The 13,886-nt window shown below is 33.0% G+C and overlaps 2 protein-coding genes across 5 annotated transcripts in view; both read left to right on the forward strand.

Annotated features, from left to right (window-relative positions):
• The first annotated feature begins 4,273 nt into the window (after window positions 1–4,273).
• LOC132284018 (UPF0481 protein At3g47200-like) overlaps window positions 4,274–13,886 on the forward strand; it is a 74,423-nt gene continuing 64,810 nt past the window's right edge. For 2 of the 4 annotated variants that reach the window (XM_059786078.1, XM_059786079.1), the window contains exon 1: window positions 4,320–4,344. Coding sequence is in view for 2 of the 4 variants with exons in the window: in XM_059786080.1 (XP_059642063.1) it covers window positions 6,969–8,306 (1,338 nt within the window). In the remaining 2 variants the exon portion in view is untranslated. Of the gene's footprint in view, window positions 4,345–6,951; window positions 8,538–13,886 lie in introns of those variants that run through there. The other 2 variants (XM_059786080.1, XM_059786077.1) reach the window with 2 other exon arrangements.
• Window positions 10,932–12,984, forward strand: LOC132283639 (UPF0481 protein At3g47200-like). Its single transcript, XM_059785624.1, has 2 exons — window positions 10,932–11,014; window positions 11,767–12,984. Exon 2 carries the CDS (start codon window positions 11,779–11,781, stop codon window positions 12,580–12,582), a length of 804 nt encoding a protein of 267 aa, XP_059641607.1. The 5' UTR covers window positions 10,932–11,014; window positions 11,767–11,778; the 3' UTR covers window positions 12,583–12,984.

Raw genomic sequence — 13,886 nt, forward strand, 5'->3', positions numbered from 1 at the left:
TCCTCCTATGTCCAGGAAAAGGGTCTATGCTAGGACCTTTACTCATGCTGCCAACATCTACATGGTCGGGGGTACTACTGGTGACCTCTGGATTGATGCATGCACCACCACCATGTGAAAACCATGATAATTATTTGAAAGTTTTTGATCCCTCTCGGCGACAAGCTTTGTAGACTGAAATACCCTATGAGGTTAGAATGTGCCCTACAGATGCTACCCAACTAGACAAAAATTCAGTTACTTCGAGCATGATAGCTGAAGCTGCGTCTCATTGGCTTCAAATGAAATATTGTATATATATATACAATTTCGATGATGAATCATGGACACGCCTGAGAGATGAGTTTGGTCTCTATTGCGCCATAACTCTCGTTCTTAATCATGACATCTTGTATACCTATGGCAACGTCATACACCCACGACCGCCCCGAAAAACATTGCCACATCGAACCGGGGGACGTCCTCTGTTATGATCCCAGGAATCCAGAGAACAGACCAAAATGAGTATACTTCTCTGAAGACTCCACAGACGAGGAGTTGGATGATTTGGTTCCCCAACCTGATTGTTTATTTATTTTCTTGTGACGTTCATTATAGTTATACACCCAATAGCAATTACCTGAATGAATAATAATACTTTTCACTTTTATGAGTGAGATTAACAATACTAAACCTTGAGCTAATTTAACCCAACTGCACTAGCAAAATTATATCTAGCTTCACACGATTCAGCAAAGGATTCAACATAGCTTCTAATATATTTGTCCACCTTTTTACTTGTACTAGGAGAATACCACTTTTGATCCAAATACTACTTACTATTTAGCTAGTCTCTCATGAAGACACTGATATATCATTTGGAGTTTTCTTAATTTCCTGTTTTCCTCTCTTTATTTAATTTTCCCCTTCTGTAGCAGTTTGTTTGTTTGTTTTTTTTTTTGTTTTTTCACTTCACCAGTTTTTGTACGCTGCAACTCTTCAATCTACGTTGGGGGGGTTGAAGTTTAATTGCTACTTCAAGCTCGGGATTATTATTATTATTTCATAATTTAATTAATTAATCACTACAAAGATGGACAAAGGGAATTCTTCATAATTTGGTGGTCGTCTTGAATGTTTATGTGTGTATATATACAGTGGCGTAGCAAGGAATTTTCTTCTGTGGGGGCAATCTTTAATAGCAATAATATATATATATATATATATATATATACACATACATATAATTTATACCAAAACAATATATGTAAAAATTAAAACATTGATTCATTATATTTGTATTCAGTACATTCATAACAATTTTTTCAAATTAGTCATTACTGTTTCAAAATTGAGTTCATTTAATTAAATATACTAAAAAAAATCATATTCAATGAATCAATTAAGAATAAAACATGGAAAAAAAAAAAATAACACAGTGACCAGTTCTAATATATCACATATGTAAAAAAAATAAAAATAAAAATCCATAATAACAATTAATCTGTGATTTCATTGATTTGGGCTGCAAATAAAAATAAATTCTAAGTGTTATTTAGAGAATAATAATTAGTAACACGATTACACAACCTAAATTTTGAAAGAACAAATAATGAATCAATTAAGAATAAAACATGGAAAAAAAAAAAAATAACACAGTTACCAGTTCTAATATATCACATATGTAAAAAAAATAAAAATAAAAATCCATAATAACAATTAATCTGTGATTTCATTGATTTGGGCTGCAAATAAAAATAAATTCTAAGTGTTATTCAGAGAATAATAATTAGTAACACGATTACACAAACTAAATTTTGAAAGAACAAACAAGCTCTAAAATAATTTTGATAGTAATAACTAATAAATTTTCTAATTAAAATTATAGTATTAAATAATAATCGTAAATTTATATGATGATAAAATAAAAAAAAAATTAAAAAAAAATCAGATTACCAGTATGCTGCACTGCAATATGACTCTTAGTCATTCTGTCCACCGGTAAATGGTTGCTCCGCTTGCTTTGTTTGAATTCTGAAAAATGTTAAAAATTGAAGATATGATGGAAACAATCCATTTATTTGTGGTAAGTCAAAAGTGTGATAGAATATTAGGAAATAATATAATATTTTGAGAAAGTAGAAAAAAATATCATTTTTTAGGGAAAGTAATAAATTGATAGAATATTTACAATTATGAGATGATTATATATATATATTCACGGTTTTACACTAAATATATATATATATATATATATCAAATTTTAGAGGGGACAATAATACAAAAATAAAAATCTTTCCATATAAAATTAAAAAAATTTAAAAGTTGAGTGGGGGCAATTGCCCCCACTTGTCCCTATGTGGCTACGCCATTGTATATATATTTCGCATCTTGGATTTGGAATTGAAAAATATTTAGTTTGAAGGATGCATGTTGACACCCATTTTGATAATTGGATTTGGGTTGCAATTGGGCTTGGTGAACAGAGACATAGTAATATGGGTCAAGACTGTAAGGCTGGATGATTGACGATGTTTTAGAAGCTTGGGCCATACAAATATTGGGCTGAAGTATATTACAATTGGGTTGGATATATATAGTGGCATGGCTTGGTTGGTGAGAAGAGGTCCGATTAGGTTTATGGAGTATATGGGCCAAACTACATAGTTCGGCTTTGACTGAAGGAAGTGTTGACAACTCTACATGGAATCCGAATGGCATGCAAAGACTTATTTTGAATTAGATGATTGATAAAGTTTGTAATTTTTGTTTCATCTTTTATTTAGGTATAGTGAAGTTTTAAGGTTATCTGTAGTTTAATTTAATTTGAATTGTCGCATAGTTATGATTAGAATTTTACTACAAGTAGAATGCTTGAATTTAGGAATTTGTTTTGTATTTTATTTATAAATAAATAAGGAGGTAAGCTGTACTAGAGGTCCATCACCCTCATAATCCTTTAATTTATTTGTTTGCTTTCTCAAGCTTTTCTTAGAATAGCTTTCTTGCTATTTTTTTTCTATCTCTGTCTCTCTCAATATCTCGATCTTTCTCTCTATCTTCCTCTCTCTCTCTCTCTATCTTTCTTTCCTTATATTTCTTTCTATATCTATTTCTTCCCCCTAAATTGTTACTATAAATTATTTATTGCAAAGTCTTTTTAACTAAGGCAAGTAAAATTCATTAAGGAGTCTATTTGTTCTCTTTCTCCTATAATCGGCTGAAGTCAACCATCCTTAAGAGACTGTAAGTTGACAATTCACAATCGAACCATATATTTGGTTCTGGCACTCCCGCAACATCTCAATTTAAGATCGGCTCAAGCCGGCCGATTTTAGCATCAACATTTTTGGCACGCTCGGTGGGACCCATTAAGTGAGTAATTATAGTAAATATGCCTCCCAAGCTAAGAGGTTCGAAAGGTGTGACTACAGGTGACAATATTGACGAAGAAAACCAGCAAATCGGTGATGTCGATTCTTCTATTCCATCCGACGTCCTTTTGGGTCGGGTACTGGAATCGATTATGCAGAAAATTGATGCCCAACAAGCATAGATAGGTGAGGTAAGGTCCCAGATGAGGGAATCAAATCAAATTTTAGTTTCTCAGATACATGAGATGAGGACAATGACTGGGGAGTTAAATCAAAGGATGTATTCTCAGATGGAGAAGATGAACCAGAAGCTCGAAACTAGCATATCGGCTAATCAAAGCCGACATGATTAAGCCGAAGCATCTCATATTAATGAGTTCATTTTTCAGCGTATGTCGGCACCATTGATACATATATCCCTTCGAACAGCATCAGGAGACATCATACCGCCAAGTACAGCACTTGGCATTACAATCGGTAATGTGCCGGATCTTACAAAACAATTATGTAGTGATCCATAATTAATTGTACATTAATCTCAAGATTTGCAATCATTGAGATATTGAAATGATCTGCAAGGTTTTGTACAGAAAATAATTGTATATACAATATATGATCTACAGCAGAAATGGCTCCCATCAAATTCGAATACAAGTCAACATCCTCAAAGCTGCCTTCGTTGTTGCTGATGTAGCGTCTGCATACGTGCAGCCGCTGATGACATGTAGCGTCTGCATCAAATTCATAAATAGGTTTTGCTCAGCCTTGATACCCACCATCTTAATTATTTGTGGTACCGGCCACTAATATGTTGCCACTCATTCTTCTGTCATGTACGTTGCAATTAATTTGTGGGGTCTCAATCTTTATATCTGTTTGCTCTCTGTGGTTTTAACAAGGCCAACTCATTATAAATAGAGTTCATGTGCTGCTTTTTTTTCTCATCAGTTTTCAATTAACCTTAATTGCTTTGTTGTGGGAGCTGGAACAGGTTCATCTCTCTCTCTCTCTCTCTCTCTCTCTCTCTCTATCTCTTCGTGTTACACTTTCTTTTTTTAGTGACCCTTTCATTTTTCAATTGAAAATCACATTATAGTTTAATCTCTAAGTTTGCATAGTTTAATACTGTTGATTTGTGAAAGAATGTATATTCTGCTATTTTAACAGAACAATTATGTAGAAAAATGAATGCTTGAATTTTTATTTTTTATTTTTTTGGTAAATGAAATTGAATGTTGATTTCTTAATTCGTTCTCAATTCCAACTAGCAGTACATTCTTGGCTGTTTAACATTTTATTGTTGGTTGCTGATCTTTGTTGATCTGCTTAAGTTGATGCTGTTTATTCCTTTGTTTCCAATTGTTTGAAGCCTGTTGCTTCTTTGTCTCCTGTTGGACTTACAAGCTTACCATTCAACTAAAAAAAAATTAAATAAATAAAAAAGCATTCTGCTAACCTTTCAAAAACAAAAAACAAAAAGTTACATTTTTATATTATTTTTAGTTACAGATTTCCAGCTACAGAAAACCATTTTATTCATTCACAACTTTTTTTGTTTTTTGTTTTAATTTTGTTTTGTTTTTTATTTTTTATTTTTATTTTTTTATTTTTTTAAAGAATGTTCTGCTGCTCCATCTTGTGTTCTGCAACCAATTTGACTATATAGGAGTGATATATCCACACTTTGTAGATGAACCGTTAGATTAAATCAAAGTTTACTTATATATTATTTTAATTACAAAATTTAACTATGGAAACCATTATTCATCAAAGAAAGCAAAACTATTTTTAAAATGTTTTCGATCTTGAGCTATGCAATCTTAGAAAGTAGCAAATATATGACTTTATGGTGAAAAACATACATGAAATGGACTTCCTCCTTGAAGATTTATTATAGTATTCCATAATTAGTATCTTTCATGAACTATGCTTGATGAATACTTATGTTGTGTTTGGAGCACCGAATTGATTTTAGATTTTTATTAAACTAATTTTCTTTGAGGAAAATCAACCAATCCAAAAAAAAAACATGTAACTGAAATAATAGGGATACAGCAGCACCATCTCTTAACCCAAAATACATAATACATTTTTTTTTTTCTTTCAGAACCCTATCGAAGGTACTCTGTTAGACATGGCAAATTTAGAATCCAATTTTAAGGAAAATTATTTTTTATGAAGTTTAGAAGGGTACGTGAAAACTGATGAGTAATGTGGAGGCTAATCAATACTGTATACCAAGTCCTAATTTCGCAAATCCAACTCCGGCGTAAGTTTGCGAAAATTGCAGGGCAGAGCCCCTGCCCGAAGGTGGGGTTCCGGGGATTTTAATATCAGTTCTCTCACAACTAACCAAGAAGACAAATCAGTGTTATCATTTTTCTATTGTTTGTATCTATCCAAATAGTTTTTATTTTATTTTATTTAATGGTCCCTCCATCCTCTCCTACTCCACCCCCCCACTCTCCGCTCCAAACACTTAAAACGTAATCTTTATTTTTGATAACCAAAAGTATGTGTGTTAACGCGTGAGATATAAAAAGATAAAACAAATCATGATCGCCTTCTCTTTCCGTGAACACAACATAATCGCTGTAGATTGGAACCCCAAAACCTCCACTACGCATTGTAATATCCATATAATTAAGCATCAAGGATCTGATCTTTAATAAAAACAACCTTACCAAATAATTGAAGCCCAAATCCAGTTCGAGTATCAAGTTTTTTTTTATAATATTAGACATTTTCTTCCTATGGAGGACGTATTATTCTATGACCTACCTTCATCACATAAAAACACAACTTGGTTTTTAGAGTGCAGTACATACAATCTTAATTTAGTGAGATAAAAATGGTTTTGCAAAGACTAGATGAACTTGTTACCAATTTGATTTATAAAATGTATGGTCAAAGAATTATTTGTTTCATGCAGACAAATTATATACGTTTCATGCTGCTAATTTTTCTATTTTCACTGTGGTTTGATCAGGATAAAGCAAATAACCCATTTTGCAACTGTAACTCTGATATAAACACAAGTTTCTAAAAATAAGGGTTAACTGTTTTAACAGACTATTTATGATTTTATTCACTGAGGGTACTTCGAACTTAGAAGCTAGGTGGAGTCTGCGGATATAATATTATTGTGATGATGACATGCCAGCTGGATGCATGAAGTCTCTAAACATACTGGATGGCTATTTATTCTATTTAGGACAACTTTCACTATATATTTTCCCTTAATTGCTTGGTTTATTTGTTTCGATATCTCTTATTTTTTTTGCATTTTAATTATTTTTGAGGAAAGATTTAGGATTTACTATCTCTACGAGTACACCACTTAACAACTTATGTTTTTGAGTTAGATTGCAAAATACCAGACCTATTACAGCTAACTTGTTGACATTATACCTAATTATAAACAAAAATAAATACACAAGATAATAAATTTTAACAACTAGTTAGATTCAGGAAGAAAGACAAAACACATCTAAAAATTTGTAGTGTATTTTTATATATTCATGCATCATCATCCACCACCAAATGGAGCATATATAAAGCAACAATTAATTAATATGTCTTCATTACTGTTGTAAAGCACCAGGACAACACGCGATGGAAAGAACGGACATTACAAGCAGCAGCCATGGGAATGAGAGAGCAGAGAAATATATTTCAAATGATCCGGAGGACATCCCAGTGTTAAATTCCATTAGTGAAAAGATAGATGGTTTGCATCCTCTATCAAATGATTGCTGTATCTTTAGAGTTCCCAAGAGACTTCGTGATGTAAACGAAAAAGCATTTACACCCCAGATAGTTTCCATCGGCCCATTTCATCGTGGCAAAAAACACTTGCAAGTCATGGAAAAGGATAAACTCAGGTACTTGAAGTCATTCCTTAATCGTACTGATGGCATGAGTTTGAAGAGTTGTATAAGAGTGGTAAAGCAGTTGGAAGAGGATGCTCGAAGCTATTATGCCGAAATCATTATGCTTCCTAGTGATGAATTTGTTGAAATGATTCTTTTGGATAGTTGTTTCATCATTGAGGTCATTTGTAGGTTCAATGATTCTGATTTCGAAAAACAAAACGATTACCTGGATAAGCAAATATTCATGAATGATTTTCACCAGGACTTGATTTTAATTGAGAATCAGCTTCCCTTCTTTGTTCTTGAAAGAATCTTCAACCTATCCATCTCTTCTCCCAACAATACAACCCGTCCCTTCCTCATGCTTTCCATCAATTACTTGGAAGCTAATTTTTTTGTCAGTAACAGAGAAGAGCCATTCTCAAGTGGTGAGATAAAGCATTTTGTTGATTTGTTGAGGTTATGTCTCTTACCATCATCTCTAAGGTCACCAGCTCGCTGTAGAGTTAAATACGTGCCAATACGCACTGCAACAGAGCTTCGAGAGGCAGGAATGGAGTTTTGGAAGGGCTCAAGCAATTGCTTGCTTGACATAGCACGTAGAAGCAAGGGAGAGTTGGAAATCCCGCAGTTGACCATATGTGCCTGGACAGAATCCTTCTTTCTAAACCTCATGGCACTGGAACAATTTCACTATCTATATGATAGTTACATAATTGATTATATTCATTTCATGGATAATCTTATCGACACTGCTAAAGATGCAAATTTACTTATCCAAAGAGGAATTTTTGTGAACTGCCTGGGTGAAAGTTCTGCAGTGGCAAGTCTCTTTAATAAACTCACCCCAAACGTGACTTTATGGAGTCAGAACTATTACTTTTGTGATATAAGTATAGAACTGAATAACTATTGCAACGATCCATGTCAGAAGTGGAAGGCGACATTAAGAAGGTGGAAGGCGACATTAGGACGTGATTATTTCAGCACTCCATGGAGTGTTGCTTCTACAATCGCTGCAGTGATCCTGCTTGGACTTACTCTCACACAAACTATATGTGCTATAGTCTCCCTTTAGGTTCAATATGCATACATGTGTCTACTTCCATTCTGTATTGTACTGATTTATTTTCCCAATTACCAGCTAGTTTTAACATATTATCTAATTTATTTTCAAAATTGTTGTTGTCTTTCATTCGGTATTGTACTGATTTTTCCAATTATTAGAGGTTGACCATTCAAGCCCCAATAGAAAATTGTATCGCTGAGTATATTTAAGTAATTATTAAAAGTTTGATTTTATGTGTCATTTCTTTTCAGCTTATTTCAGAGGGTTATTTTATTTATATCTTATCATATTTTAGGGAAATATGAAAAAATTGTTTCTTTACATTTTTATTCTATTTTCTTAATCACATCCTTCGTGAAATATGTAACTCCAAAATTTAAAATTTGTCACACATTGTACTCACAACTTGCAGCAATTGCAAATTTGTTGAAACAATCCTAAGCAACCAAAGTTTAATCTAAAGAAAAATGTTGACATTTTTCTCTCTGGGCAATAGTATTTCGTTTGGGAGGAAAATGCAAGTACCGATCCATGTATGAAGCCAAGTTTTGGGTTGATTTATCACACTTATTTTTCAAATCCTTTGGGGCAAAATGGATTCTGTATGATTTATTTATTTTTTAATTTTTTCCCTGCAGCACAGAGAATTGAATTGTAAAACATAATTTTTTAAAATTCACAGAGCCGAAGAAAAAAAGGAAAACATTTTTGTAGATAATTGGAGTGTTTGAATATCCTTTCTTAAGGTTGACTGGGTCACCGTTAATAACGGCTATTTGTAATGGCAGTGGGCCTATCGCAAAAGGCTTGCCTTAGATTGGGCCTAAAACCTTCTGGTCTACTTCGTTTATCACTCAATGCCATGTTTTGACTGAGTTTATAGCCCATATATAATTGTTTGAATTTCTGGGGGAAAAAAGAATAAAAAATTCACCTCAAGGCTTCGAATTCACGACGCTTTTCAAGTTTCTAACTTGTTTGATGCCAAGGAGAAAAGATTAATGGTAACAAGTTGGGATTGTGACTGTGAACTACTCGTATATATTAAGGAATGGTCATTTATTTTTTCCGTATTTGATGAATGAATAAAAAAAAACTGACCAACAATCAATGGTAACAGTTTTTTTTTTTTTTTTTTTGAAAAGTAAGTGTAAGATTAAAAAGAAAACAAACTGTACAAATTACAAGGGGTATGCCCCAGGATAAGAATGGCCCAGAAAAGAGACCCGAAGCTCAAAGAGAAGAAACAGTTGTGGCCCATTTAGCCCAAAAAGAAGAAACAGAAAGTAACTAGCAACCATGCCCTAGAGATGGATTCAACAAAATCAAATCCCAAAATCAACATAAGAGCTAACTGCAATCAAAATCATGGCATGAATATCAACAACTTGAAGTAATCCGGCACTGGTGGTGCTGCCGGGTTGATCAGGGTGGTGTTTGGGGTTGTATCAGTGGAGAAAATTTTATTTATTTATAATCTAAACCCCTTTTCTTTTCAAAATAATTGCTGGTTAGAAAATAATTTTGCAACTATAGCATTGCTAAACACCACCAAAGTAAATATTCTAATAATTTAATTCTGTCAACCACGATTCCTCTCCTATATATTCGAATAACTTAATTCTTCTGACAACTTAAAAAGAGAGCTTAAATAATAAGGAAAACTAAATAACTTAAGTATTACTACCAATTTCATTAAATAATAGAGGGTATGAGACCTAAAATTCACCAAATTTAAAGATTATTTGCTTTCAATTGAAAAGTAATTGTTACATTTTTTTGGCATATACTATACCTAATGATCTAAATGGAATCTTTAATTTGCATTATATTATGAAATATCAAGCCCACCAAGTTTGTAGAATAAATATAAAAAGGTTAAGCAAATTGTATAAATAAATAATATATCTTTAACTAAAAAAAAAGACACTTGTATAAATAATTGGACTAAATACACTGGGCTTTAGCATTGGGCTGAAAGAAAACAAGGCCCAAAGGGCAAATAAAAGGGTACATAAATGCCAAGGCCCAAAACAAGCAACAAGCATTTGACAGAGAAGATCATTGCGGTTGATATGCCGTGTTTAGCATAAACAATCCCGACATTATATTGTATTCATCGACCACACCCGGAGCTGAGGCTTCAATCTGGACTCTGGAGGGTGCGGAGGAGGGCGCAAATTGCTCGATCCAGTGTCCCAATCGTCATGGGTGGATGGTGACAGAGTGCTTCCATTTGAGCGAGGAAAGTGAAAAGAAAAAATATAAAATACATTTCTAAAGTAAAAATATATTATATTTTTATATTCATGCAATTAATTTTGGCCCTCCAAATCGCTCTTATGGTTTAGTCTTGCAAATCGCTCTTATGGTTTAGTCGTTGCAAATGTTATAGTACAAATTAGTATAAAGAGAGTTCATTTTGAGAGAGGAAAGTGAAAAGAAAAAAATAAAATACATTTATAAAGTAAATATGTAAAATTAATATAAGTTGGAATGGGTGAGCAATGTAGCTAATCAATGATTTCCAAAGTTGATGGCAAAGCAAAAGCAAGTGTGCCCCACAATCATTTAAGCCACAATCGCACCATGAGGGATTTACCACGTCCACTCATTTTTCAGGCATGTTAATTATTGGTATCTTTCAAGAGAGCTGAGTTATTCTGGCGTTTTCTTCTCATCGTTTTTCTTTACCTTGCTTTGTTTTCTGAGAACAGGTTCCATCTCTCTCTCTCGCTCTTCATATTTATCACATCACAATTTGATCCAAGTTAACATAGTTTCATACTGTTGATTTGTTACAGATTAATATTCTGCTAGTTAAACAGAATAATTACGAGGAAAATTGGGTGTTGATTTTTTTTTCTTTTTTTCGTGCATAAAATTGAATATTGATTTCATTCTAGTAATACATATTCCATTAGGAAAATGTTAAACATAACATATATAATTTGTGATTTAATATCTGGAATTAGGTATTTCCAATTCTTAATTATTGGCTGCTTTAACATTCTACTATTTCTGTACAATAAAGGCATGGAATCAAAGTTAAATTTTTGTATTAGTTTAAGTTGCAGATTTTCAACTATGTACAGAAAACCATTATTCATGCACAACCTCCTTTTTCTTTTGCAAAGAATGTTCTGCATCTTGAGCTCTGCAAGACTGCAACCTAGTCAAGTTGTAGCACTGTGATGTGTACTGTAGTCAATATGCTTATATATATTAATCTGGCAATACGAATATATATGTATATTCACACGTGCACACACAAAATAAATAAATAAATAAATAAAATCTTAAGAACAAGATTTGAGTTGGAGAAATAGTACTATATGTATAATATAATTGCTCGGTAGTAAAGTCATTTACCAGAGTTTTTACCTAAAAAAAAAAAAAAAGTTCATTTACCAGAGTATATTTTGTGCCTAATGTGTCTTAATTGCGCTTTTTTCTATTAATGCACTAGGAAATCACATCGATGGAAAGAGGGCACAATAATACAAGAAGCCATGGGATGAATGAGAGAGAAGACTATGCTTCAATTGATATTCAAGAAGATTCTGACATCCCACTGTCTGATTCCATGAGAGAAATGATAGATGGCCTGCCTCCTCTGTCAAACGATTGTTGTATCTATAGAGTACCCAAGAGAATGCGTGAAATAAATGAAGATGCTTACACACCTGGGGAGCTTTCCATCGGTCCATTTCATCGTGGTAAAGAACACTTACAAGCCATGGAAGAGTTTAAACCCAGATACTTTCAGTCATTCCTTAACCGGACTGATCGCATGACTTTGAAGAGTTGTATAAGGGTGGCAAAGGAATGGGAAGAAAAAGCTCGAAGTTATTATGCAGAAAGCATTAAGCTTAGCAGTGATGAATTTGTTAAAATGGTTCTTTTGGATAGCAGTTTCATCATTGAGGTCATTTGGAGATGCAAATTCTGTATCGACCAAAACACCAGTTACTTAAATAGGAAAATTTGGATGAGTAGTTTAGAACGAGACATGATCTTAATTGAAAATCAACTTCCCTTCTTTATTCTTGAGGGTCTCATGGATTTAGCCTTCCCTCCTAGCCAGGGATCCTCTTCCTTCCTCCATCTTTCCATCAACTACTTCGCATATTCTGGTATTATTTTAAGTGACATGAATGAGTCAATTTCGAGTTCTGGAGTAAAGCATTTTGTTGATTTGCTGAGGTTGTGTTACTTACCATCATCTCTAAGGCCATTGAAACCATATCAAGTGCAATATGTGCAGGTACCAACTGCAACATAGCTTCACGGGGCAGGAATGAAATACAAGGGCTCAAGTAGTAATCTCAAGCTTGACATAAGACATGCTATGGGTGTTGGGATTTATATGCCCTGGCATAGCAAATTCCTATCTGGATTGTATTGACATATGTTCCTGACATATCTGAAATATTTATGATTTATATAATTGGTGAATTCAATGTATTATGTTTCGATTCACTATGAAATTGATAGTGTCCATTTAATTACAAGAAATATTTATATATATGTATGTGATGACAATCAATGCATGATATATAAATAGTAATTATAAATTGTTCATAGTCGGTAATTATGGATGGACTCATAATTAATTAAGACTTGAACTGGATCCGCGTTAGGTTGAGATATATTGCGAGAGCCGTCGTATGCAATTACTCCCTATCACCGTCATAGCATTTGACTCTTAAGCATGAGAAAAGTATAGACTCTTTTATTAATTAATAATTACTTTGATTTGTTCGGCGGATTCTTCGGGATCCTTAGACCGACACTTTGGGTAGTTATGTAATTAATAGTTAGAGGGTTATATTTTCAATATTTGCATCATTGCTACTTGTATTTATTTTGTATTGATTATGGTTGATCACAAAGTAAATTCGAAGGCCTTCGTGTGTTTTTAGACAAAATGATTTATTATATATTTATTTATTTAAATTATTATTTTTGTCAAACAAATGTTTTATTGTGATCGAGCCAGAAATAATCAAAGGTACCAAAATAAATATATTAATTAAGTAGTCGGATTGATGGCTATATTTATCCGATAACTAATTATGCATAGAGGGGTCAAAGTGCAATATTGACTTAGAGGTTATTTATTATTTAATTGGAGTTCAATTAATTTCTTTTAGTGGAGTAGAAATTAATTTATGAATTAATTGAATTGGGTCCATGGACCGGGCCAATTATTAATTCATTGTAGCCAATAAAATAATAGGCCCAATGGATTCTCACTCATAGCCCAACTTGATATTGGAATCATATTAGATTTGAGACATATGAATTAGAGATGGAGAAGGATTTGTTGTTTCCTTTTCTTTATTTTTATGTTGCCTATAAATATACATGGTCTATGTATATTTTAGGGGGTGATTTTTAATGAGAAGGAAAAAGGAATTTATTTTCTCTCTCTAGAAAATTAGGGTTTATGGTCTCATCTAATCGAGGCTCCCACAAGCCTAGTTTTCCAAAGTAATTCATGGAGGCTTATGAGTGATTCCTAAAGGCAAAATAATTACCAAGAAGATGGAGATCCAAGGAGAAGGCATCTTGCTAAGGGATCTA

Source organism: Cornus florida, unplaced genomic scaffold, assembly GCF_030987335.1.
Source record: "Cornus florida cultivar Cherokee Brave unplaced genomic scaffold, ASM3098733v1 CherokeeBrave_3.0.0_Hap2_Chr11, whole genome shotgun sequence".
In the NCBI taxonomy this organism is placed as follows: Eukaryota; Viridiplantae; Streptophyta; class Magnoliopsida; order Cornales; family Cornaceae; genus Cornus; species Cornus florida.

What these genes read in the sequence shown, in the direction of transcription:
- LOC132283639 (XM_059785624.1), top strand. Translation starts at nt 11,779, where the DNA reads ATGGAAAGAGGGCACAATAATACAAGAAGCCATGGGATGAATGAGAGA.